General features: G+C 41.1%; 1 protein-coding gene across 2 annotated transcripts; it reads left to right on the top strand.

Moving 5' to 3' along the window:
- The first annotated feature begins 11,261 nt into the window (after positions 1-11,261).
- Positions 11,262-12,486, top strand: LOC108152203 (kunitz-type serine protease inhibitor textilinin-5). Of its 2 annotated transcripts, none has more exons than XR_001774801.2 (2): positions 11,262-12,072; positions 12,133-12,239. XR_001774801.2 is itself a non-coding variant. In XM_017281365.2 (2 exons), the coding sequence occupies exons 1-2, from the start codon at positions 11,961-11,963 to the stop codon at positions 12,400-12,402; spliced, it is 369 nt and encodes a 122-aa protein (XP_017136854.1). In that variant the 5' UTR covers positions 11,661-11,960; the 3' UTR covers positions 12,403-12,486. The 2 variants fall into 2 exon arrangements, 1 of the variants encoding a protein (XP_017136854.1); XM_017281365.2 differs by having other exon boundaries at positions 11,661-12,072; positions 12,146-12,486.
- The last annotated feature ends 13,507 nt before the right edge of the window (positions 12,487-25,993 follow it).

Here is a 25,993-nt window from a genome sequence, read left to right as displayed (position 1 = left end):
CGTGCATTCATTCCCATAACTTCGACTCGACCGCCTGAATGTTGCTATACATGTTGCGTGCTTACTGAATGTTGCTCGCAAACCGGTCGCACTGCAAGGAACAATGGGTCAAATGGCCCATCTAGCTGACATACACCAAGAGGGTCGAAAGTGAAAACGGTGTCGTCTTTGTGTTTTTTCCTACGTTTAATCAGTATTTTGTATGTTCTATATATTACAAAAATTAATGCTTCAGATCGTTCTCTTATAGCAGGACTACTAGAAAAATAATAAATGATATATTATTTAGATTCATATTCTGGTCGGATTCATATCCTAAAGCAGACTTAACATGTCTGAATTCTGAGAAAAAGGAATGTTTTAAGGCAACCAATGAAACTACTAAAATTCACAACAAATTCATTCGTTTGACCCATTGTGACAGAGTAGTCCTCTGCTTGAATGTTGCTGTACAAAATGTGCAGGGAATCTATAAGAAGGTATGTACAACGAGGTTAAACGGCCAGCAACATACAGCTGGCATGCTACAAACATCTACCTTGTTCTTCTAACATTCCATGCAGACTGTTGCCGAGCAACATTTCAATATCCCAGCGGTAAAGCCAAGAGAGGAAACGAGCAAAGCCGACAAAACCCGAGAGAGCAATCAATACTGTTGAGCTCGCTCGGAAGCCGGCTGTAGAGAGTTTAGTTCTTTGAGTGGGATTTGGACATCGCCTGCTGCGCAGTATTTCTTACGTTTTTAATGAAATACTGAAAGCTTTTGCAATTACAAACATCGCCGTAATGCCAATAGCTTCTCTCGAAAGTTCTGCCATTTCATAAGCGACTGCAATACCACTTAGGGCTCCGCTCTGCTCTGCTCTCTGTTTATTTACAGTCCAGTCGGCACACGCACACACTAACAAGCAATGCAAATGTGGCTGATCGACTACAATGCAATATATGAGAGACTGCAAAGTCTGCTTCTCCACCAGAGAGAGAGAGAGCGCCGCCTCTGCCGGCGTAAATGCCGGTACATGTGCGCAGACGACGACGCCGGCAAATGCGCTCTGCACGAAACTAGCTGTAAATTCACTCGTTTTGTTTTGCTTTTGTTGATTTGAGTGAGAAATGTGAAGAAGAGGGAAACGAGCAGAGCCATAGTGAGTAATGGCAAACGCAAAAAGAAAGACGAGACCGAAATAAACGGTAATACAATTAGGCAAATGCACCACTAGTGTGAGTGTTTTCCTTCAACCTTTCATTGTTCAAATGTCACCACTTACTCCTTCACTGCCACTGTCTCCCTGTCAGGCAGTGTATTGAATGCCCTCCCCTTCCTAAGAGCTGCGGGCATGTATAAACCTACCTCAAGTTAAATTAAATTATACAAAAAGAAAGGGGAACAAAAAGCGCCAAAAATCTGATGTACGAATTAAGGGGAGAGTTAATAGAATCTCATCACATACATACATACATATGTACATACCTCAATATGTGTATATGCGGAAGTGGCCGGCAGGAAAAATCATTGCACGTCATATGTAGCTATATTGGATATACAATACATACATACATATGTAGAAAACAATTGCATAAACTTAGCTTAAAACATGTAATGGCCCGTTATCCACAACCGCTCCTGCCATCGCATCATCAGGTGGTTGTTGCTCAAATCGAGCAAAAGTGCACTCCTGAACGATGGAGCACACAAGCGTGTCCGCCATTCCCATTCCCCCATTCGCATTTCGCTGCGCTTTGATTTACAGTTCAGCGTGGTATCGCTGCCGAACCACCGCTCACACCCCCTCGCCCAATGCACGTTTTGGCGCGTGCATTTTGCAGGCCTTGGCCCTTCCATGTGGGCCCTTCTCTCGCACACACCGCACTCTCGCTACCCATCCCCATCCCCTCTCGGGCACTGTTCTGTTTATATATTTAAATACATACATATGTACATATGTAAGTATGTATATGTGTTTACCTTTGTGCAGGGTATCATAGTTTAACGCAGGGTTTTGCAACGGCTATGGGACTTCCAAGAAAGGATCAATATGATAGGTACAAAAAAGGAAATTCGTAACAATAACGTTGTTTTTGCTATTAACCCCGACTGGTACGATGGATCTGCAAGGGTATCAAAGGTTCGACCACCGAACTTTGATTTTCTCCACTGGTTTGTTTTGATTTCACAACGAAGCGGAATGGGCAAATAGGGTAAGGGGGGAGAGAGAAGGTGCAGTGTGAACTTGCCGGGCATTTTGCGCTTTAGCTTTTCTGACAACTTTTTCATGTGCTTTCTCCATTGCTGTTGTTGTGGCAGTTTTTCTGCTAAACTTTTATTGCAATACGTTTTGCAATATTGTTGCCGTTCGATTTTGTTCAATCATTTTTGCGCGTGCTGGTGTAAAATGCGAGCGGGCGGAGTGGGAAGTGGGTCGGTAGAGGGAGAGAGAGAGAGAGAGAGAGAGAGGGAATACCTACTGCGTAAATAGCGGCAACAAGTGTTGACGCCTGCAGCTCTCCGCAGCGTCGCTTGCCAAGAATTTGCTGTGCTTTCAAAACAAAACAAAAAACCCAGCAGCGACGGCGGCGCCTTGGCCTACGTAACGGGTTAACACTTACCCTCGTCCACTATTTAACAGGTTACACGTGCAGTAACATTGTACAAATCGCAAGCTGATAAGAGTGTTGCCGCTGCCGCTACCGCTGCCAATGGCAGGTGTGCAAACGGAACCGAGCTATGCTTTTTGGTCCCGAAACACGGTCGCACGCTGATAAGGCGGCCGCTGGAACTGTAAACTGCATTTTGCGCATCAGCCTTGGCCAGGCAACATTGTCGCTATCGTCCCACACGGGTTTTGTATTTGTATTCGCTATACGGCATTCCCAATGTCTTTCGATCGATCGCCTTCCCTTCCAGCGGAGACTTCCGTTAAGAAGGACATTCCCGATGGCTTTCTTCGAAATAGGAACAAGGTTGGCCAAAAATCCCACATTTAAGCAATGAAATATCTCTGATAGCCCCAATAGAGCACCAACTTCAGGAATAAATGATTTAAAACTGTTTTTATACGCGATACTCAAAATGAGTATTGGGGTATATTAGATTTGTGGTAAAAGTGGATGTGTGTAACGTCCAGAAGGAATCGTTTCCGACCCCATAAAGTATATATATTCTTGATCAGCATCAATAGCCGAGTCGATTGAGCCCTGTCTGTCTGTCCGTCTGTCCGTCCGTCCGTCCCCTTCAGCGCCTAGTGCTCAAAGACTATAAGAGCTAGAGCAACGATGTTTTGGATCCAGACTTCTGTGATATGTCACTGCTACAAAAATATTTCAAAACTTCGCCCCGCCCACTTCCGCCCCCACAAAGGACGCACTCTTGTTAGATCTCACTTTAAAACGTATATCTCAAAATTTCGCCCCACCCCCTTTCGCCCACACAAAGGACGAAAATCTGTTGCATCCACAATATTGCACATTCGAGAAAACTAAAAACGCAGAATCATAGATAATGACCATATCCATCAGATTGCTGAATCTGGATCAGATCGGATCATTTTTGTAGCCAAAAGGAACAAATCAATTTGCAGTGGCTACGCAGCGCCCGACGTCACGCTCAGACTGATTTTCTGTCTCTCTCGCACGCAATCTTTGTCGTGTCGTTCAATATTAGCGGCGTCTGCCGGAGAGAGCCATACTGACTTAGTATCGGGTATAACTGTAGAGTTGCGGTGTCCGCAGCAACTCACAACGTTCCACCTCGTTTTTTGTATGATGTATTGGGGGAACAAAAATAATACTTTGTGTGCTCTATTTGTATTCCTGCTTCTTTCAGTTTTGCTCCACAATGTAAGATTGGTAGAGAGTATTCCATATTCGGACTTAATCATAATGGCAGCCATTTAGTGCATTTAGTTTCATGTCTGGCGCCACCCTTTGGGGTCGCTTCTGGCGCCTGTCGCTTTCGTATCAGAAGATAACGTTGCAAAAACCTTCAATAATAAATTATTTGAAGAGGATCAAGTATTTTGGCAGCACACAGGCTACTGACTCATACCAGTAATTACGGGACTTATGTACATACATACATACATATGTACATACATATATTTTATATAAGTTTCAGCCCATTCATCGGGGGGAAGACATAGCACAAGAGTTTTGCTGTAGGCCTAAGAGGTTTTCCATTTAGTTTTTGTTTCTTCCATGTCAAACATATCTACCGTTTTCCCCACATTTTGTCACCAATACTCCTCCTCCTCCTCCTCCAGCACTTACGATTAACGACACAATTTGCATTGGGTGACAAAGGACTAAAAGAAGTGTTAAGAAATTAAATATGCAAGTAGAAATGGGATTGGGAATGGGAGCTCCTGCAGAAAAAAGAAAAGTGCTCAGAGAAGATGATAAGTGAGCAACAAGAGAGACTGCGACAAGCATATGAGAAGGGGCAGGCAGGACAAAAGCAAGACAACGAAAACAAAAACGCCGGCGGTACAGTTGCGCGCGCAAAGCACGCACACACACACACACACACACACACACACACAAACGGAACCAATTGCAATATGAGGCCTTATAACGGAATGGACCCGCATACACACACATATGCAAGCAAAGCAAACGCACGCTTGGCCATTATTTCTTGCTGTTCTTTTTGTATTTTGCTTTGGTTTTGCTTTCATTAGCGTGCATGAAAACGCACTCAAAACAAAACGAAGAACGCGGCAGAGCGCAAACAGAGAGATAGTGAGAGAGATAGAGCGAAATAAAAGCAGCGGAAAAAGCTTTTCGGAGATTGCGAAACTTCCACACACGCTGCCGGCTTTTTGTGCTGTTCCTCCCTGTTTTACTCATTTGTTTTTCCCTCTCTATTGCTGTGTTTCCTACCGGTTGGCCGGTATTTCACCAACGATTGAAACCGTATATGCGATTAACTAATTATAGACCACACAGACACACACCAAAACCTCGGGCTAATGTTGAATAATTTCGCAAATATACAAAAAGATAGTATCTAAATTTGTACATACATATGTAAATAAACCAAAAAACGCATACAGATACAAATTCGAGGGGCGTAGGAAAGCGGGCATATGAGCGTAAAAATATTCAAAAGTTTTTTCCTAATTTTGCGAAAATTTTTAAAATGTTGACCAGCTTTTTGAAAATGCCAAATGTTGCAAAAGCGCTACCCATGCCAATCAGAACAGCAGCAGTGCCAGAGCGGAGTCGGACTGAGCGAGTGTAACATTTGAGTGACTGCTTGAGCGCTTATTTCTTTGCCTCTTGAATTGCTTTTTCGTTTCGCTGGCAACAAATGTTGCCGCATCATTCTGCTGTCTTAATTTGAACGCTTTTTTTGATTCCAAGCGATCTTTGAAATTTTTGAACCATTATACAGTATTTTCACTATTCTTGCCGATATTCCGTTCGTATTTCCGTATTTTTTTGTTGTTTGGTTTTTCTACCTTGTTTCGTGGTTTTTTTCAATATATTTGACTTTTTTTAAGTAGAGAAATAAAAAATATAAAGAAATATTTTCCAGGAAATTCGTAACATGATAAATTCAAGATCCTTTTGGGAGTGTGGGTGTTATGCGTCGTAAATAAGTATTTATTTATGTATAATGACTACCCTGAGGCCGCACCTTGTTAACGTTAACGTCCACTCTACCCATTCTCATTTAATTTCCCTTTACGGTTACCCAATAAAGTTTGCGCACCCTAAATTTTCCTTGATTCTTCAAATAAATCTTTAATCCCGTCTCTTTAATCGCTCAACTTTTGTTTTTGGTTTGTGGAAGAGATGTAATTAAAGCTCTCAATGCAACAGCGAAAACTGCCAGCGAGTAAGGAGAAAGCAGTTCACAGCTTAAGAGCTCTTTCCGCTCTCAAGTGAGAGCGGAAACGGAAATGGGAACGGAAACCATCTATAAATGAAATAAATACAATATTAAATGTGAAATATTTCAATATTTGAAAAAAAGTATACACCAGTCAAAACTTTTATCCGGTACTGTACTGCTCTGAACATCCTTTATGCCTTCTTTATGTCGTATCTTTTCCATTCGGTTTGCGGCTGTCTGTGTATTTGGCACAATTTTCCACCCGCAAAAGGTGGGTGGAGCGGAGCGGTGGCCCTGGGAGAGTACACTGGGGAGGTGCTGTCTGCGACCTTCAAAACGATAATGAAACCTCGCCTGCGAGCAAAGCAAACTTGCCAGACACCCGAAAGGACATTCAACCGCAATCGGGGGATGGGAGGTCATACAGGAAGGGAGACGAGGAGGGTTACTGTGCGGGGCCAGACAGACACTTCCACTTCCACCTACACATCCAACTCCGACGCGTCTCCTTCTGCTTGATGTGTTTCATGCGTAGTGTGTCCTGCGCAATCAAGAAAATCATCTCCAAAGGATTCCGCAGACTCTTCAGCTCCTGACACCAGCTCCTACCTCCGGTTCCTGCCTCCATCTTCCCACATCGTCTGCTTTTCGTCTGAAGGTCATGCCCACTGGCCTCCTGCTGTCTCGCCTCCCGTTTCCTTCCTTGTGGCAAGGCTGCATCCTCCCACCGAGGCCTCCGAGACCATTACATGCGCCCCATCAGCGAAAATATTGTTGCTGCTATTTTGTGTGTGATTTTTTTGTATATTTATATATCCTTTTGGAGGGGAGGGGTGGGGTGTACAGTCCCTCTGTCAAGGTCATGCCGGGTTCAAGGTCATTTTGTGGGCAGGTTAATGTTCTCGAGCGTCTGTCTGTGAAAGGAATTCGGAATTGGCATTGGAATCGAAATCGGAATTGAAATTGGAATTTGAATTGGATGGAATTCAAGAAGGAAAAGGAGGGGAAGATTGGTAGAGAGTGTCTTCGAGTGAACGATTGAGGTGCACATGGGAATGCTTAGAGATTGGGGCTGGAACTAAGGACTGTAAGGATTGATAAATTTAATATTGAAGTAAAAATTCAATCAAAGACTTGGCTAAGGCATAGACACAGAAATTAATTTAGATTTGAAGGTAAAGGTGGTAATTCGAGATTGGTCTGGCCCGATCACTGGAATCGAGCTATAAATGGAGTTGGTAATTGGAGCAGAATAAGAAAACAGGTTAAAGATTAAAACAGGTGGGTCGCGATTACATCAGAAAATTACGCGGGATGTTTTTGGGGAAATTGCACCATTCAGCACTTTCGGATGAGCGAAAAATTATTTAGCCCAGTCGTCGGGTAACCTTTTGAGTGGGAAGAGCCTAGATTTTAGAATCATAATTTTTGTTTGAATATACCAACACCATAGATTGGATTGGGATGAGAAGTTTCTCTTCGAGGAGATCCTTATAATGAAATCTAAAATACTGTAAGGTACGAGTTTCCCTTGAAATAGATGTGCAAAGTTCATATGTGCATTAGGTTCTTCCATATTGAGATCAATCCATTATCCTTATCGTTTTGCCTACCAATTTGACTGCCGGCTTGCCCCTCTCCTGATCATCCACTAATTTCAAGCATCCCATGAATAAAAAACGCTTGTAGGGGTATTTCCTAGGGACCCCACTCGGCTCCCTAATGCCTATCCTCCACCCCCGATGATGCACTTGCTTGTGTGGCAGTGGTGCACTTGTGAGCCGCGGAAAAGTGCTCGAGAAGTGGCGCACACAAGTGGCACAGGGCAAAGGACCCACTCGACAGCGAAAGATGCGTTTTGGAGCAGCCGAAACTGAACACACAAAGAGTCCAAGACCCGCGCCACGGGGGAAAACAATCAACACCAAAAAGACAAAAGAACAAAAGAAATAAACACAAAGTACGAACTACGTATTTTCTGCAGTATTTCGACTACAAAATACCCAACATTCACGAGCACTATTCATACATAAATACTCCTGAAGACTATTTTCAGTCGAAGGATCAAAAAGTGGTATATTTGAACAATTCGGATCAATATTTTAGCTCTAACTTGCTTTTAACTTATAGTATGTTATATTTCCTTGTCCGATACTTAACCATATGCTCCAGTTTCTACCTCTATCAATACGCATCTGAATTCTACACTACCGCTGTGTCCACATCCTCTATAAGAAATCGTTACTTCGTTAAATCTGTTCATTATTACTAGAATTTAAATCAAATTAAGCGACTTGTTTGTTCAAGATGGACTGACATTTTGTAGAGCGGTGAGTAAAGGTTTTACACATCACTCATGTCTTAATATAGCAGCAATCATCACTTTCGGGTGAGCGGAATATTCAACATTTTCCTCGTACTCGAATGCCAAACGAAGCGAGAGCGCGAGTATACCCTTGGGCCCCACGGGTACGAGGGTATATCCGTACCCGTAAACAAAACGACCCCAGGGCGGTGAGCAGAGGAGGCAGCCACCATCAGATCAGGAGAATCGGAGTCGGAGTCGGAGTCGGGGTGTGGTGGGGGTGGGGATGGGGGAGTGGCATACCTGCCACTTCACAGCAGAGCTCGAGGGCAGGGCGCTGCGCTGTGCTGCGCTGTGATGCGCGTCGCGTCGCGTTGGGACCCCCGACGTCTCTCGTCAATGTTGCACTTGAGGTTATCGTCAAGGGAAAATCATTAAACACACTCACGATAAGCGGAAAAATCTTGCTCTTCATTTTTCCTTCTCAAAACTAATATTTCCCTCCATGCGTGTGTGTTGGTGTGTGTGTGTGTGCGTCTGTGTGCGTCTGTGTGCTCAGATAATTTTCCTGTTTATTTTTGGATAACAGAATTTTTGCTTTCCATTTCGGTTCTCTGTTTGCTCTCTCTGTCACTCAGAACTCACTATCTGTCCGCCCGTCCGCCCGTCTGTCTGTCCGTCTGCCACACTCTCTTTCTGTCTGTCCCTCTCTATCTCTATCAGCCAAGAGCGTGACCTTTCGCCGCTACGCTGCAGCCAACAAAAATATCAGCCGCGATGCGTTCGGCAAACCCTTAAACTGCACAACACCGGGCCAAAGATACAGATACAGATGCACATACATAGCTGATGGATATTTTTGGTCAGCCTTAGACACATTTTGTCCTAACAGATTTAGAAGCTGCAGTTTCTTGCCTTCCACTGGCAACGACAGCAACCAGCAGGGAGTGGGAAAGTGAACAGTTTTGGGCTAAGTTAATTTTAGCCCGCCTGGGGCCCACCGCTGTTCCTGGTGGCACCTCAAAATGTCTAGAGTTTAAAGAGGAAGTTGAGGGCGATCGACCAAGTTGTCTTCCATTTGCTTGAACTTTGCATTTCAGTGGGCATCGTATTGGATGGATGATCCACTGAATGAAAGATCAAAATCAACGGATCTTCAATGTAGAAAATTGGATCGTATTGCTTGACTTTAATTTAATTCATTTTTCAATAAATATTTATACTAACTGCTTCCCGTCCTTCTGAGCAAGAAATGGCATAGTAAAGGAAATATTCCGTTCTTAAAATTAAATAAAATTCAATTAAATAAAATTGTATTAAAAATACATCCCATATTTATGCCAAATATAAAACCAATTTAATATAATTTATTTGTAGGAAATATATTGAATTTGAAAATATTTTAATTAAATATGAAATGTATTTGGATAAAATATTTTTTGATATTTCCACTCTTGGGGCTCTCAGGGCTTTTTTCCCTGGGTGTATTTACAGTTATCCTCCAGCTGCCCCAACTTCCCTTAGATCTTGCCTCCCTCTGGCCGTCCGCTCCTCCAAGGGCTTATCCGGCGATCTCTTCAATGCTTGCCAGATTGAATGGTTTCGGCACTCTTCGCTGTGTGATTCCCCCAGCCACCTCTGCCGCCACGACCGACGCTAATCAAAGCGTCCGCCACTCATCTCTCTTCAGAATGTCGCTAATTAAGTTCCCCCCCTCCCCTTAGATGAAACGTGTGCGAGCATAGTGAACTCTGTAGTGCTTAAAGGGCGGGGGCGAGGGCGGGGGCGGTGGGGCCACGCAATATCTATATGTGAGGCACGGAATCTTATCAATTGTCATACACTTGAGTGTGGTAGTATATATAATTCAACCTAAACCAAGCTAATTTACTATCACTTTTCAGCATTTTTCTTTTCTCTCTCTCTTTTCGTTTTGAAGGTCTTTCATTTCCCGAACGACGGCTAGTTGCTATAGCAGAACTATCACTAACTATATTTAGTGCGTACGTAAATATATATATATGCATACCTACATATATGTATATTTTAGTTATCAATCAAGGTCTGTATCGCGCGATTCTGCAAAAATGCGACGTTAATCGCATGTGTATAAAATACGATTTTTATTTTCATTTTCATTTCTTTTTTTTCACATTTGAAACTCGAGCATTTTTTTTACGCACCCTGCCAAATCTTTTAATTATTTCCATAATACTTTATAAGCATGAAAAAGCCGAGGCAGCAGCAACAATAAATTTGCAAATCAACCAAGGTCGAACCGGGTCCGAGGGTGCGTGAGGGTACATTTTTAACGGTTTTCTTGGCTTATATGATAAGCGGAATTGAGGGAACAATTTATGGGATTCACATAAGAAGTCTTCGCTGAATCACATTTCCGAAATAGAAAAGTGATTTTAATTTAAATATAATTACAAAGTAAAGTAGAAAAAAAATGTATAAAAATACATATTAATGTTAATAATTGAATTAAAAATATATCTGTCTATAATAAGTAGTATTATAATTACCGTATATAATATAATAATAATAATCGTAATTATAAGTAAATTAAAATATTATAAACTTAAATTTAATGGATTTTTTGAAAAATTCGAAATTCAGACAAAATAAAATAATTAAAAACAGTTCCTTAAGCCCAGTATCAGTATGATATTTTTAGCATCAGTAATCAGAATAGTTTTTCTTTCAAAATCGCCACAATACCATAATACCATTCCGCATAAACTAGTTCTCCCGACCTCCACCATTTATTACTGATGGTTTCATTGGAGCGGATAGAGGAAGCTTTAGAGAAAGATATCGGGATCGATAAACTGTGAACCGCTTTTTATTGTCCGCTGAAATGTCCATAATCATATTGACTTGATCACTGAGAGAAATTCCGCAGCGACTGTGAAAAAGTGCTTGCCCGAATCGCAGATGAAGACAAAGTCTCCGAAGATAAAAGAACAAAACGAAACTGCTAATTAGTCGAAAAGAGGAATTTCGCATGCCCCATGCGAACCCTCTAAGAACACAGTGGGGAAGGAGTGGAAGTTGGAGTGGAAGAGTGCAAAATATCGCAGAAAGAAGCCAAAGGCGACGTTTAGAAGTTAATTAAGCAAATTGGAGGAACAAAAGCCCCAAAAAGGTGGCTGCCAAAGGGGGTAGGGGGGGGTTGTGCCGCGAAGAGGGATGACCACTCAATATGCGGCGAATGATTAATGAACATATCGAAAGCCGAAACAAAGTTCCTACATAATGAACCCCAAAGAATGGAATAGGAGGACCCATTGGCCATGGGAAAGCCACAGAAATCCACAGAAGAGGAGAACTGACTAACTGGGTCGGGCAGCCCAGGGAAAGGGGGAAAAGGTGGGTATAAAGAGTGAGGCTTACGAATCGGAGAGCAAAACAAAAAGCAAAGAAAGCGTCCATCGTGTCGGTTCCAGCAGTCTCTATATAGACGAAGGATCTATACAAAATTGGATCCGAGAGAGTCCGCGACAGAGAACGTGTAGGGCAGAAAGAACGCGAAGTAAATTAAAATATTACATCGTTGACCCTGAACCTCGTCGAGCGCATGGCATGGCCAGGCATGTGTGAAGCTAAGCCACACTGGTTCAAACACAATTTGCTTTAGGAATGCAAATATACATCCAAACGAGCACCTACGAGTATACTTATAAGAAGAGACGCTCTGGTGGCGATTCGAAGTCCTTTTCCCCGAATGTGGTCCCATCTGTCTGTGCGGATCTGTCGTTCGAATCATATTAGCATTGAGTCTTACTTCAACTAGAGTGCCAATCGATTATATATATGACAGAATATAGTTTCCCAATTACAGCAATGTATCTATATCTTACAATTGGACAGCTCCTGGTGGCGCCTGTGGCGGGTCTTGTGCCACAGGGATTCACGGTGCGGCAACGTAAGTTTCTCAATGGTCAGCCAACTAGATTTATATTTCCTATAACTTACAAGCGTTTAGTCCAATCACACAGCCAAATGCATATATCTGGTGGATCCGGGTCCCTGCAAAGATTGGGTCAAGGTCTGGGGCTTTGACTATCTGACAAATCGCTGCATATTCTACTATTACGGCGGCTGTGGCGGCAATCCGAATCGGTTCTACACAAAGGCTGAGTGCCTGGAGACGTGTCGAGTGTACGACGACCCGAACCACACGAGAAGAAAACCCGATGACGATAGCGATATGTTTGAGAAGGACATCGATGATTGGGATAATTTCGATCTGTAATCGAGTGAATTCAAATTTAATTAAGTAAAATGTTCTGTTCTCTTTATTCGTACAAAAAACTGATTAAAAATTGGTTTGAAACTGTCAAACAAATACGAAATATGTATGGGACTTCCATTCGAAATCTCTCAAGACGTTTGGCTGTCTCTTTTTAGGTATTGCCGACCATCCAACCACTGTGCCAATACTCGCACAATTAACACATTCATTGGTCAACCAACCGCCGTATTGATCAATTGGCACGGGCCTGCTTTGTTGCTCATACAAAGTGTGGCCAGTAGGCTCAGGTGGGATTGGCTGAGGCTTTGGCTTTGGCTTGTTGGTGGTCCATTCCGGTTCGTAGCTCTACAAAAACCCTTCACAAACCGAACGATCGATGGCGCATGACAAGTGTATGGAAATGTCCAAATAATCAAACCAAACCAGATCGGATAGCACAGCACAGCACCTAGGCACTGAAATCCAGCCGAGCCGAGGTGGCCGACCTTCCGGGTGTCATTTTTTCTGCCTTTTGGTCGCTTGTGCCAGTCGTGCGGCTATCGGCTATCGGCTAGATATTCCGAGGATTGTGATCTTTTTTCTTCAATTCTCATAATGTATTCTTCGACTTTTACTGGGTTTTCAATAAAAATTTCAAGAGAAAAATACCAAAAAAAAACTTCTTTAAGTTTCCATTTGAAAACGTAATAGTTGGGAAATTGTAGGGTCTACTTATCAATCTTGCAAAGTTCTTGAAAACTAGGCTTAAAACTCAATATGAGGTGTGTACACTGCGAGAAAAACGGCATAGTAAAAGGAACTACTCGTTTTTTAAATACAAAAATAATAAAATTGAAGGAAACCAATTGAATGAACTTTGATTTAGATATAAAACAAAACAAAATTAAAATATTATATTACATTTTGATCAATTTTGTTCATACTTTTTTCCAAAAGTAAACATCACTTCGATTTTAATATTTCCATTCTCGGGAAATATCTAAGTGTCGTTACTCTGGGCTCGCAGGACTTTTTTCTCTAGGTATATATTATATATGTACATACCTATATGTATGTATATGGACATGGATTCCGACAAGCAGGCGATAATCGTACTCTAGGGGTTAGCGATGCCCCCTGGCCCTTACACACCGCTAACTGTTGCTGATTCGTCACGCGTGTCATGGTTACGGGTGGCAAGGTGCGTGAAACTTCTTATAAATTAATCGAGTGCTTTGGTGTGCGTGTGCGTGCGTGTGTGCGTGGAAAAGCTTTCAAAACACACACACACAAATGTGATAAAGGTGAGCAAATGTTTAGGTTCCCTTCCTCCCTCCTCCCTCCCTCCGGCAGCACATGTATCTCTCCGGAACAATTCACATATGTATTCCTTCTCCAACTCTGCCTCCTCCTCCTTCCTTCTCCACCTTCCACCCTCCTCCTCCTCCTTCTCCATCTCCTCCTACTCCACAAGCGACGGCGCGTGGGAAAATAGAAACTCAACCACAAAGTTTCATTTCGTTTTGTTATACCCGATACTCAAACTGAGTATTGGGGTATATTAGATTTGTGGTAAAAGTGGATGTGTGTAACGTCCAGAAGGAATCGTTTCCGACCCCATTAAGTATATATATTCTTGATCAGCATCAATAGCCGAGTCGATTGAGCCCTGTCTGTCTGTCTGTCTGTCCGTCCGTCCGTCCGTCCGTCCGTCCGTCTGTCCGTCCGTCCGTCCGTCCGTTCGTCCGTCCCCTTCAGCGCCTAGTGCTCAAAGACTATAAGAGCTAGAGCAACGATGTTTTGGATCCAGACTTCTGTGATATGTCACTGCTACAAAAATATTTCAAAACTTCGCCCCGCCCACTTCCGCCCCCACAAAGGACGAAAATCTGTGGCATCCACAATTTTAAAGATATGAGAAAACCAAAAACGTAGAGTTGTAGAGAATGACCATATCTTTAAGAATATCCGCACTCCTGTTAGATCTTACTATAAAACGTGTATCTCATAATTTCGCCCCACCCCCTTCCGCCCACACAAAGGACGAAAATCTGTTGCATTCACAATATTGCACATTCGAGAAAACTAAAAACGCAGAATCATAGATAATGACCATATCTATCAGATTGCTGAATCTGGATCAGATCAGATCATTTTTATAGCCAATAAGAACAAATCAATTTGCAGTGGCTACGCAGCGCCCGACGTCACGCTCAGACTGATTTTCTGTCTCTCTCGCACGCACTCTTTGTCGTGTCGTTTAATATTAGCGGCGTCTGCCGGAGGAGAGCCATACTGACTTAGTATCGGGTATAACCGTAGAGTTGCGGTGTCCGCAGCAACTCACAACGTTCCCCCTCGTTTTTGTTTTGTTTTGTGTTTTTTGTTTTGCTTTGGTTTTGGTTTTCCTATGTAGCAAGTGAGATAAAATGAAATCAAACAAAAAGAAAGAAGGCAAAGACTCAAAGACGCAGAGACGGAATTGTGGATACCCTATTCTGAATGGATTTTCAGAGGCCTTTGGGTTTTGCAAGAGAACAAAAATGAAGCAGAAAGATACATTCGATGACAAAAGATACATTAGACACTTTTCCATCGAATAGAAACTTTTTGGGAATACTAGATACAATACATTAGTGAATGGAATGCACTTTATTTAGAGGAAAATTTATATTTACCTCTTAAAATTAATAAAATAAAAAATTAAATTAAATAAATAAAAAATATGTAGAATTATAAAATAAATATCAATTTAGATACAATAGTTTTTTTCGCTTTTTATTACAAAAAATATATATAATATTTAACAAGCGCGGCAAAAATGGGTTAACCAAAGGGTTAATAGATCAAAATACATAAAAATGCCTGAATAATATGTAGAGGGTAAAGGCTACAGGAAGATAGATACATTGTATAAAGAAGATAAATGAAACCCATGCCATTTTTCTCTGCTATACCATTGGACCCCATGATCTTGTGCCAAGGGTTGTCCAATGATTTTCTAAGATGTGATATAAGAAGCGGCGCTCCCACAAACTCAAGTTTCGTGTGGTGGTAGCATAAACGATAGTAAGGAATTCCTTTGGCTGGGCAATCGTACAGGAAACATTCCGCATTCTCGGAGTCTCATAAGCAAAGAAGTGAAGGCAACAAATTTGGCGCGTGCAATATATGAGCCCTTCCGTTCCGTCTTTCCGTCGTTCCCGTTAACATGATCTTAAACGAAAAATATTACAAAAAAGAACCAACAATAAATCAAATAAATGCATACAGTCAGACATTCCGGGGTTCTCAAATTTACTTCTTGAGAACGCCAGCTCCCTGCCTCGGGGGAAAATGCATTCAATTTTTTCTGATGGAAATTCAAAACGTAAGGTTTTTTCCATCAGTTTTGTACAGTTTCAAGTGCAGAGTCAAACCAAAATACTCGTTCAAATATATATTTATATGTTTGTGCATAAGTGCTGATAGTACAGATCGAAGGGGAGGCCACGCCACTCGAAATAATTGCAAAAAAGGGAAAAGATTGATATCCAGAAACTGAAATTTAATTCATTAAATTTTTAAAAAAGAAATCATAATATTTTCGATTGATTATGTATTAGGCCAAGAGCCAAATGGGCCTGGAAAGCTGTATATGGATGAAAACAAAATACAAATAAAATATTCATTTAATGGAATAGTATTTCTCATCACAAAAAAGATAAAAATTTTCTATATAAATCTGCCTGAAATTCATATTTCCTCGAAATATATATGTAGCATAAAATACCATTTAAATATTTATTTATTCATTGTTAAGAACCTGAAAACTGATGTTTAAGCATAGCCCCATATAAGCCTCAAGTATGGACTTTAGTTCTTTGTGCATTTTCCATACTCAATAAAACGAAATTTCTCAGCTGATGTGAGAAATTGAATTTCGCTTAAGTTCGATGAATTTTTGTGCATTTTTTGCGAATTTAAGGGCGAAACAGAAAAAAGTGTCAGCATTTTTGTGAAAGCCAAAACAACCGAAATGTTCCCAAATTCAGCAAAGACCCCCCCCATGCCACCACACTAAGTGGTCAGTCAGTCAGTCAATGGCTGACCGAGAGAAAATGCTTCGAAGGCCGTTTCTGGTGGAGGCGCAGGAAATGTCACCTTACACGGACAGGGACACGGCCACGGCACGGACACACAGCGAAATATTCGTTGACATTGCAGAATAATTTTGAGCATTTCTTTTACGGATTTGAATTTGATTTTCGTGTCTGGCCTGGCTTCTACGCAGTTGCCTCAGAGTTCAAGCGGAGAGGGCAATAAAATCAATACGACGTTCACAAAAAAAGCCGCCTCATCAATGGCCATTCGATGGGGAGAGAGGGAGACAGAAAACTCTTTGGATTGTCTACAGTATATATCATATGTGTATGCTTATACATAATTCAGAGAATCCGTAAGGTTGCAGAGTCTATATTTTATTCCCTCGAAGCCCCCCGAGTTCAGGAAAAACTTGTTTCCAACCCAATGGAAAATTTTCTCTGGCTACTTTCAAAGTTTTACAATTCAACAAAATGTGATTAAATTTAATGGAATATCCATAAAGGGAGGATAAAAGGTGATTTCAAATGAATCATTAGATAAAAAGCTATGAATGAGTGGGAGTGGGGTCCCAATCCTAAGATTGGCTGGGAATGCTAATCCCAAGATGATGTTGGAGTGATGCGAGTCCTTATGGGTTCTCCATCTCTACAAACCAATGGCCGTTCGAAGATGATCTTTAATGATTTACTGAAAAGATAATCAATCTGTCAGTTGGATATTGTTCTCTTGGCAACGAGTCCATGAAGAAAACTGCTTCGAGTGATCATATAATTATCTGTCTATGCCGATCTTAGCTGAAATAGATGAACTCTGGTGTGAGCATGAAATAGATCAAGTTTAGACAAGTTCAGGCGAAAATTTTCCATACAATAAAACGAAAACGAAATAGAAATAAATAAATAAAATACAGGAATAAAAGTCAACTTAAATGAATGGCACGTGTAGCACATGATAATGGGCCAGAGATACAGTCTGAGAGAAGGAAACTCTATTTATAAAAAAAACAACTAGAATAAATATGGTGTAGACCCACGCACACACCCCCCAAACACCCCCAGCCCCCTTTTCGACGCCCTTCAAAGAACAGAGCACAGAAGGCCGAAAGAGCGCGTCAGATATAGCGCCACAAATGTCAAAGATAAAATAAAAGAATTAGCATGAAATAGTAAATTTATCTCGAATCTGGTATCCAACTGTTGCCAGAATTAGAAAATAAAATAAAATTATTACAGCGTCAAAAGTCGTGAAATCTTTTTGTTTCTGCCTGGTCTATTCTGGTGTTTGTTCTTCTTTAGTTTCTTTTCCTAAGTACGAATGCCCTACACGGCAAAGGTGGGGACTTTAAGTCTGCAAATTTTTGCGAGATCTGAGCTCAATAGATTTCAGTAGATTCAAACACATCCATATGTAATATATTCAGGCAAATGTTAAAGGGAAAATGGAAGGATATACATATATTGAAATTGTGGATTAAGATTATGAGCATCAAAAATATACGGAAAGAATGATACCAAAGATTTCGAAGATGTCTAGGAATTTTCAAAATTATAATGATATCAAAATTTAGCCAATTTAAAGAGCTATATCCATAGACATACAGAGAGGTTGGTATACCCATAAATAAGGAAAATTGACTAGAGAGCCTATCTATCTATCTTGTAGATATGGTCAGAAAACAGTAAGAAGGATCGCTATTTGTATTGGTTAGAGTTACTTAGAGAAAGAATCGGTTTTTTGATAGATAGAATTTCAGTACATATTCTATCTCTTTAGTCGCCTATGACCGAATTAGCCCCCAGTGAAGGCTTTAGTTTTTTTTGTTGTCTGTTAAATTTTACCACTTGACGACGACGACGACGACTGGCCTTTGGATGATTGGCCACATCGGGCCAAATGTGTTTCACATGCGCCTGTGTCTAGGTCTATGCCTAGGTCTATGACTGGAATGTCTTTAAGACTAATTTACGAGCAAACATTATGGATTCTGGCAGCCCAAAAGACTAAGCCGAAAAGAAGCAACAACCAGCAGAGGAAGGAAAACAATAAAAATACTTGAAAGGGAGGCAAGAAATTCGCGGCCCAATGTTAATTACCGATAAATGTTTGAAATCCAATGAAATTTTGGGTATATTTAGATCCAAAGAGAGAGAGAGGGAAAGAGGGAGGGAGAAAGCAATATTAGGATGTGGGCGGATGTCACAACTTTACATGATGTCTTCCGAGTGGGTTGGAGTGGTGTCTGGTATGGATCCAGAGGGGAGATGGACCAGGGTGGCGTGTAGAATGTACGGGGGGCATGGGGCGACATTTCGCATAGCGGCCAAAAGATTTCTCTGTCTTAAAACATATTTATTCTGCGACATTTTGGCATCAAATCAAAAATTCGTACATAAACTATTTTTGAAGAGACAGGCCAGGCCGGGCCAGGCCAGGGCACGGGATGGGTGGGGTTAGTGGCCAGCCAGGGGGAGGGGGTGGAGTGTGCAGGGTGGAGTAGGAAGGAGAACGGCTGGCGACTAAAACGTTTTGTTTTGGATTTATGCGATTTTGATGGAATCACTCGGACGCGCAACAGACGACGGCGACAGAGACGGCGACAGAGACAGCATCCAAAAATAAGTGTAACCAGGAAGCATCCAAAAAATGAAAAGCGAAACAAAGTGATGAATGCTGGGAGGGCACGCTGATCGACACGGGGTATGCCCTGGAAATGGAAGGACTAATGAAAAAAGGGATAGGAATACCTTTGATGGTAGCATCTGGAAACGCTAGGAATAGTATTGGTATACATAATATCCTACATCTAACGCGTATGCGAAAGTTACATACCTTAAAGCTTGGAGGCAAAAAATTTGAACATTTCCAAGTAAAGAACAGTATATAACATCAGCTACGTGCAGAAATACAATAGAAATATCCCAGAGTTATACAGAGATGATACATACAATTTGGGGGAAGTACTAGCCCAAGTTTATCAACACTTGGGCATTGGAAGATAATATCAGAGAAAGGAAAAAACCAACTCATCGTTCAGCAATTAACTCTATTGCACCATAAAAAGCTGCTTAAGATTGACAGACTTACAGGGGCAGAATCTGTTCGAAATGCTAGATGACAGATGAAATGAATAAAAAAGAAAATTTTCATTCGAATAATCATTATGATAAGTTAGTAAATCAGGATAGATAACGTGTGGTTTCCGTGTATGAACATCTAATTCACAGTATTCCATATGCCCCCATTGTGTAGAGGGCATCGAACAACTTAAAAAATTCAACAAAGAACGAATGGAAAGAATAAATACGCATAAATTTGTACGAGTTTTGTATTATTCCATGATGAATACTTAGCACGAGCTAAGAATCTGTTCGAACAATAGATAAATGTCTTGCAGCTGGCTTTGCTCTGGATATGTCTCTAATTTGTCTATTCTTAATTTAAACACAATGACTGGCCACCTTATTTGGTCGGAGTGCAGCTCTACCTCTATCTTTTCCCCCACCCATGTGCCTACAGCAACTAGTGGACTAGATTTCATCTTTTATGGGGGAATGCAAACATCAGCATCAGCAGAAGTCTCTTAACATTTACTATTATGATTACCATAGTTATTACCTATGTACACACACAGTCTAAGATATGGACGATGACGATGAGAAGCTGGCGATGATGATGATGATGATGGTCTCGTGCTCTCCTCTCCATAAAAAAACTGTGCCACTGTCAACATTTGCATATCACTTTCGTTTCGGTTTCGGTAATGGTAATATGTAACAAGTAAACATTTCTTATTTTTACGAGAGAAACATGGGACGAGATCGTTTCACATTGATCACTTACACGGAGCCGTGATGAATGAAACCAATGGAGAACTGATCAATGATCACCGGTGCAATGGATGGGAATGATCATAAAACAATTTGATCCTATGCAATCCTGATTACCAATACCTCAAGAGATAAGCGAATGGGGGGTTGGCACAGGGCTTTGCCCCCTAGTATATGAAATATATTGAATGGATCTCTATACAAACGGATCATACAACCTGCCAAATATCCGGTAAGGATCTCTATGCATTGGGCTGTCTGATCGCGATCCTGATCCCTTGGAATGCGTTATTTCTGATCTCAAAACTACTGCCATGCCACACTCAGGGAATCGGTGATCTGAAGCGATGATGAGTGAGTCTTGGGTGCTTCCTCTGTTTCTCTCTGCTGTTTCTTCGGTGCATCTTTTTCTCTTCTTCTTGGCCTTTATCATGATGATCGTTTGTCGTTTCGGTTGCGTTTATTTTATTTGACAGACGTGAGAATTTTGTGAGCAAAGAAAACAGGCAAATACACAAATAAAAAAAGATAACAGAGCATATCTCCAGGCACAGAAAGACACACACATCCAAACACCTGAGGAGTGGAAAAGGTTTCAGTGTCGCAGACATGGTATCTTTTTTTCTTTTTGTTTGTGAGATACAGATACGAGTATACGAAACAAACTGACAGTTTCCCCAAAGCTCAAAGCGAAATGTCTATGAAATGGACAGTTCAATAAGTGTAGCGATATTATTGGACAATCGATGTATTTCGAAAGTTGTAATTGCATCAATTGTGTTTATTTGATAATGGATAGTGGAAACATCCCAATAGAAGTCGTTAATGGAATATTAATTGTAGATTTTATTCAAAATTGAACTCCAAAAGTATCCTAATTCAACAATATCTTTTAGAGAAGTATCTAGAGAATGTATCTCTTTTTCCATTGGAGTTTTGATTGGCAAACAATGTTTTATTTTTTCTATATGGAAGAATCTATTTGGAATTCTTTTCTGAACAGCTGACACCACATATAACTTTAAGAGAATGAGAAATATGTAAAAGCCTAATTTTAAAGCAAAACTCTGTTATCTGATTGTATCTATGTGTGTGTGTGTGTGTGTGCACACACACACAGATGAGTGTTAATAGAACAGCTGATATCACAGACAATTACTATAAGGGGAATTCCAGATTGAAAGAAAGAAATGGAAGTAGGGACCAAAAATAAAAGCAATACTTTGTTATCTTCCAGATACTCTTACATATATGTGCGTGGATATCTCACACATCATATATGTATGTATGTATGTATGTACATATATACTATGTGCCTCATATATCATTAATGTCAGTGTGTGTGCGCTCTAATTTCTTGATTACACTTGGGCAGGGGACAGAGGACAGGGGCAAAAGCTGCACTGGGCCAAACGGCAACGCTCTCGCATCTGTGGATGAAAGTGAAGCATTTACCCAAGAGATTAGCAGTCCAAATGGATAACAAACAAAGTGCAATGCCATTCGCCCTCACCCGTACCGGTACCCGTACCCGTACCCGTACCCATACCTGTACCCTCACCGTATCGCTCTCGATCTGTTTGGTCTGTCTATGGCTCTGGCGCGTTGATGGTGATGACAATCGTGATGATGATTACACAAGTGCTAGGACAACGAAACGTATCAAAGAAAATGCAAACACAAAAATGTGTGTAAACAGAAATTGATAAAAGAAAAAACCAAGAAACACTGTATTCGATGAAGTGGTGCGTGTAGGATCTCAATGAAGTAGAAATACCCCCCACACACACCACACACCATACAGCACCTAGCTCGGGGGCCAGGCATTAAATATTAGCTCTATAAATTCTCTGGGCTACGTCAGCGAGTTGCCAAAGATGAGATCTTGGATAGGCGGAAGTATCTCCGGATAGCGGAAGATTTTCCAGTGGGGCCCAACTATCACCAGCCTTCTTATAACTAGGGAATGCCAGGCTTTCGTATGCCATCAATTTTTTTTTAATATTTTTATGATTGATTTGTGTGCGCTATTAAGATTGCATATCGATATCAACGCCGCGGCGTCGTGAGTCTTAAGTGTCAAAACCCACCGCCATAAAACTACAAACAGAAAAAGAACTAAACAAAATAAACCGAAGTAGAGTTTCTACAGGTGCGTGTCGGGTTGCTAGGCCTATGGTCCGTACCTTTGCCTGATGGCCCCACTCTTCCAGACCCCCGCCACCCATCACTCTGGCTACTTTCGATCATATTATTTTCGTTTCTTTGGTTCGGATAGCTTGCTTACGCGATGATAAATTAGGTTTTAAGCCCTTTGGTCGGGCTACATGTTAGTTGGTAGTCGCAGAGTCCGTCTGCCGCCTAGAGAAGAGCGCGTGAGTCGTGAGTCCAGCAACTGAATCTCACGGGAATTACGTAAGTAAAACGAATAAAGTGCCTTCTAAGCTGCAGCCATCCCTTTACAACATACATTCATTATCCCAGTTCTCAGTATACTCTTCAGAGCACACTCGCGTGTTGCCCCGGCTGAAACGCTTCTATCGCTTGGGACGATCATAAGAAGGCCTCCCATTAAACTAATACCAGTTGATTCAAGTCAAGTCTCGCCGAATACGTCTTTTACGACTCACGAACTCCACTCTACACTCACGCTGCCATCTCTTTGGGCTAGTTTTGATCTCCTCCGATCATGTGAAAAGCGCCAGGCTTGCATTTTCCTTTGCGGGGGCGGGTGGAAATTTCCCACTAGTTTCGGCACAGACTCGAAGCCCTTCCCGATCAGCCTTGTACCGTTAAGAAGAGAGATTAGTTTGTTTCGATACTTAGCGGTAATTAGTGTAGAGGCAGAGCGGCTCTGTGGTAAAAAAGCCCGATATTTTGGTATATATTTGACATAAAACACTCAAGATAAGATACAAAGAAGTCAGAGGTTACAGAATCAAAATTGAAATCTAGACCAAAAAAAAAAACCAAAGGAAAAAACCTAAAAAAAATCGAAAAAAAATTCTAGAAAATTTGGATTTTATGCCAAGATATAGGGCACATATAAGAGTACGTGTCCGTGTGTGTGTGCTGTTGTAGATGGACTTATTAGTTGAACCAGTTGTTCCGCCCAGCAGGCCATGTGATTAGGAGCCTCAAGTGCGTGAATGACTGGCTACTTCGTCTACCTCTTGCTTCTGGCCCCTCCCCGATCCCCCTCCAATCGGAGCCATCAGAAATGCTCCATGGACGGGGCGAAGGGTTCAACTAGACTCTCTCTAATCTAATCTCATTGGCATGTTCTATGTGTACTTTCAATTCCCAATAGCCGTGCTTGACCTCGCATCGGCTTAAACTATCGTCCGCTTCTATTCAAAATGTAATAAGAATCATAAAAAATTAAAAGCATACACACACAGAGAGGCACTCATATCAATATGGTTTTGGGTAGAATTGAATTCATTGAACTGTTGGAACAAAATTGTTCCCTTGAGTTGGCTGCCGATAACCATAGAGTAGAGTAGAGCCCTCCACACTTTTCACTTGTCTAAGCCCACACAGCTCTTGTTTAATTTTACGACTCTGCCAGTCAAATGTCAAGGCACAGATGAGCGCAAATGAAACTTCTAATGAGTCGAAATCTAGGCATACTGAACGAGGAGGAGATTTCCCCAGAGGAAAACTGAATGATCAGCTGGCGATTCATCAAGAAATAATGAAATACTCAAGTGTATTCCAGACAAATTCGAAATATTTAATCAAGACTGAAGATCGCCATAATCGGGCTTTAATTAGAAGCTTAAGCCAGAGGAAACTTTGTGATAAACCATTCTAAAGTCAAAACCAGAATATTTCAAAAAGACTTTGAACATTTACTTGAAAAATAAATCTTTGATGCGACACGGATGGCGGATTCATGGAGTTCCTTAGGGAATACTCACATGTGTTTGATCTCAAAAATCGGATGTTTTCCAACCACAGTATTCAAAAATCAAGGCCGTTTATCCATAGATTTGTATGATCAATGTCTTAAAAGACGCCTTATTAAAGCACCTACATGAATCAAATCTAAAAGCTTATGAAAACAATAATTTTCGACTTTTCCTGAGTTTTTGAAATAATTATTTTGAAAAAATTCCCCAACTAAACTATGAGTTTTGCATTTGAATGCTTCATATTTTCTAGCCGGTAAGCGGAAGCTACAAAGTGTTTTAGTCCGATTTGTAGAAGCATTTATCAGCTTTTCAGAACTGTCAGATTCATTACAACCAACTGTAAGATGCTGAAGTTATGTGCAAAAAAGTACCACTATCTATAACAACAAACTTTAAAAAAAAGCTCTCCTGGAAAAAAGATGGAAGATTAAGCCCCAAATTTTCTTTCAATTGGTTTACAAATGTTACGGCAATCTTATGAAATAATCTATACTGCCTGCGATCCAAGGGGTAGACGAATTATAGTCGAATACTTATGAGTATAGCCAATCACTAGACTAGATATCCACCCATTCACAATGACTATTTCTATTTATTGCTAGAAATTGCTGGCTGACTATTATGTATAAATAATTTTCACGCAACTTTCAATTGCGATAATGCCATTAATCAGTTGCCACACACACACACGTGTAGCACTTGTAACACTTGTCCAATAGTTCATGGGAAACCCATTTGAATATTCGTGCTTCGGTCCAGTTTAGCACGCGCAAAGCGTTCGAATGTCGAATGTGGAATGTGTGTGTGGAACAGCCACGCACACACGCACTCACACATACCATGGAATGCCAAGAAAATTCCAAATTGCTAAACGACACTAATCTAAGTTTTATTTAAATGCTGATGGAAACGAAAACAGAGGCTCTGGCTCAGGCTCTGGATCTGTGTACCTGTTGCCAAGAAGACGGTCCATCGGTCGATCGGTCCATGGGGCCTCTCGTATCGATCAGGGCCTAGCTCACTATACTATCTAAATCTATGGCTCTCCTCTATCTTTCTCTCTCTCTCTCCCTATGCATCTATTAGAATGTTTCATTAGGCGACCTTTAGCGGCCCCTTTTTTTTCTATTCCTATTTCTATTTCTTTTCAATTGTTGTTGTTGAGGTACCTGTTCTGAGATCCGAAATCTGGTCTTGACTGGGTGTTCAAACAGAATTTAGCCGACAATTAATACGAAGCTTGGGGTTCGTTGTCGTCGTCGTTGATTCTTTTTTCGGTTTCGGTTATGTTCTTTTATTTTACTTTATTTTATTTTATTTAGTTTGTTTCTTTTTGGGGCTGCAGGTTTCGTTATGAGCGTTATGCTTATGAGCGCGAAGCATACTTAAAGATACTAAGATACAATATCTTGCTTCGGCTCCTTCTCTCTGTCGTTCTTCCTCTCCCTCTCGCGCTTTAGTGGTTTGTATATAAATTTAATGAATGAGTTAATTTCGTAGAACTGCCAATAATAATATTTAGTATCTACTCACGCATATACACACACGCGCAGATACAGATACACACAGATACTTCTGAGATCCATGGAGCATTGAACTGAACGCTGTCTTCACCTGCCCGCTGTCCACTGCCCGCTGCTGCGAATAAACTACAAAATTCTGGGAAACAACAACGATCTAGAGAATATAGCCATGGATAGCCATCAATTCAGCACTAGATGTCACACAAATTGTATACAAAATACTCGTAATTATATCTGCAAGCAACCCAATTTCCCATTT

This window comes from Drosophila miranda, chromosome XL (assembly GCF_003369915.1).
Source record: "Drosophila miranda strain MSH22 chromosome XL, D.miranda_PacBio2.1, whole genome shotgun sequence".
Classification (NCBI taxonomy): domain Eukaryota; kingdom Metazoa; phylum Arthropoda; class Insecta; order Diptera; family Drosophilidae; genus Drosophila; species Drosophila miranda.
The sequence above is the reverse complement of the archived record's forward strand: the minus strand, read 5'-3'. Positions and strand labels throughout refer to the sequence as shown.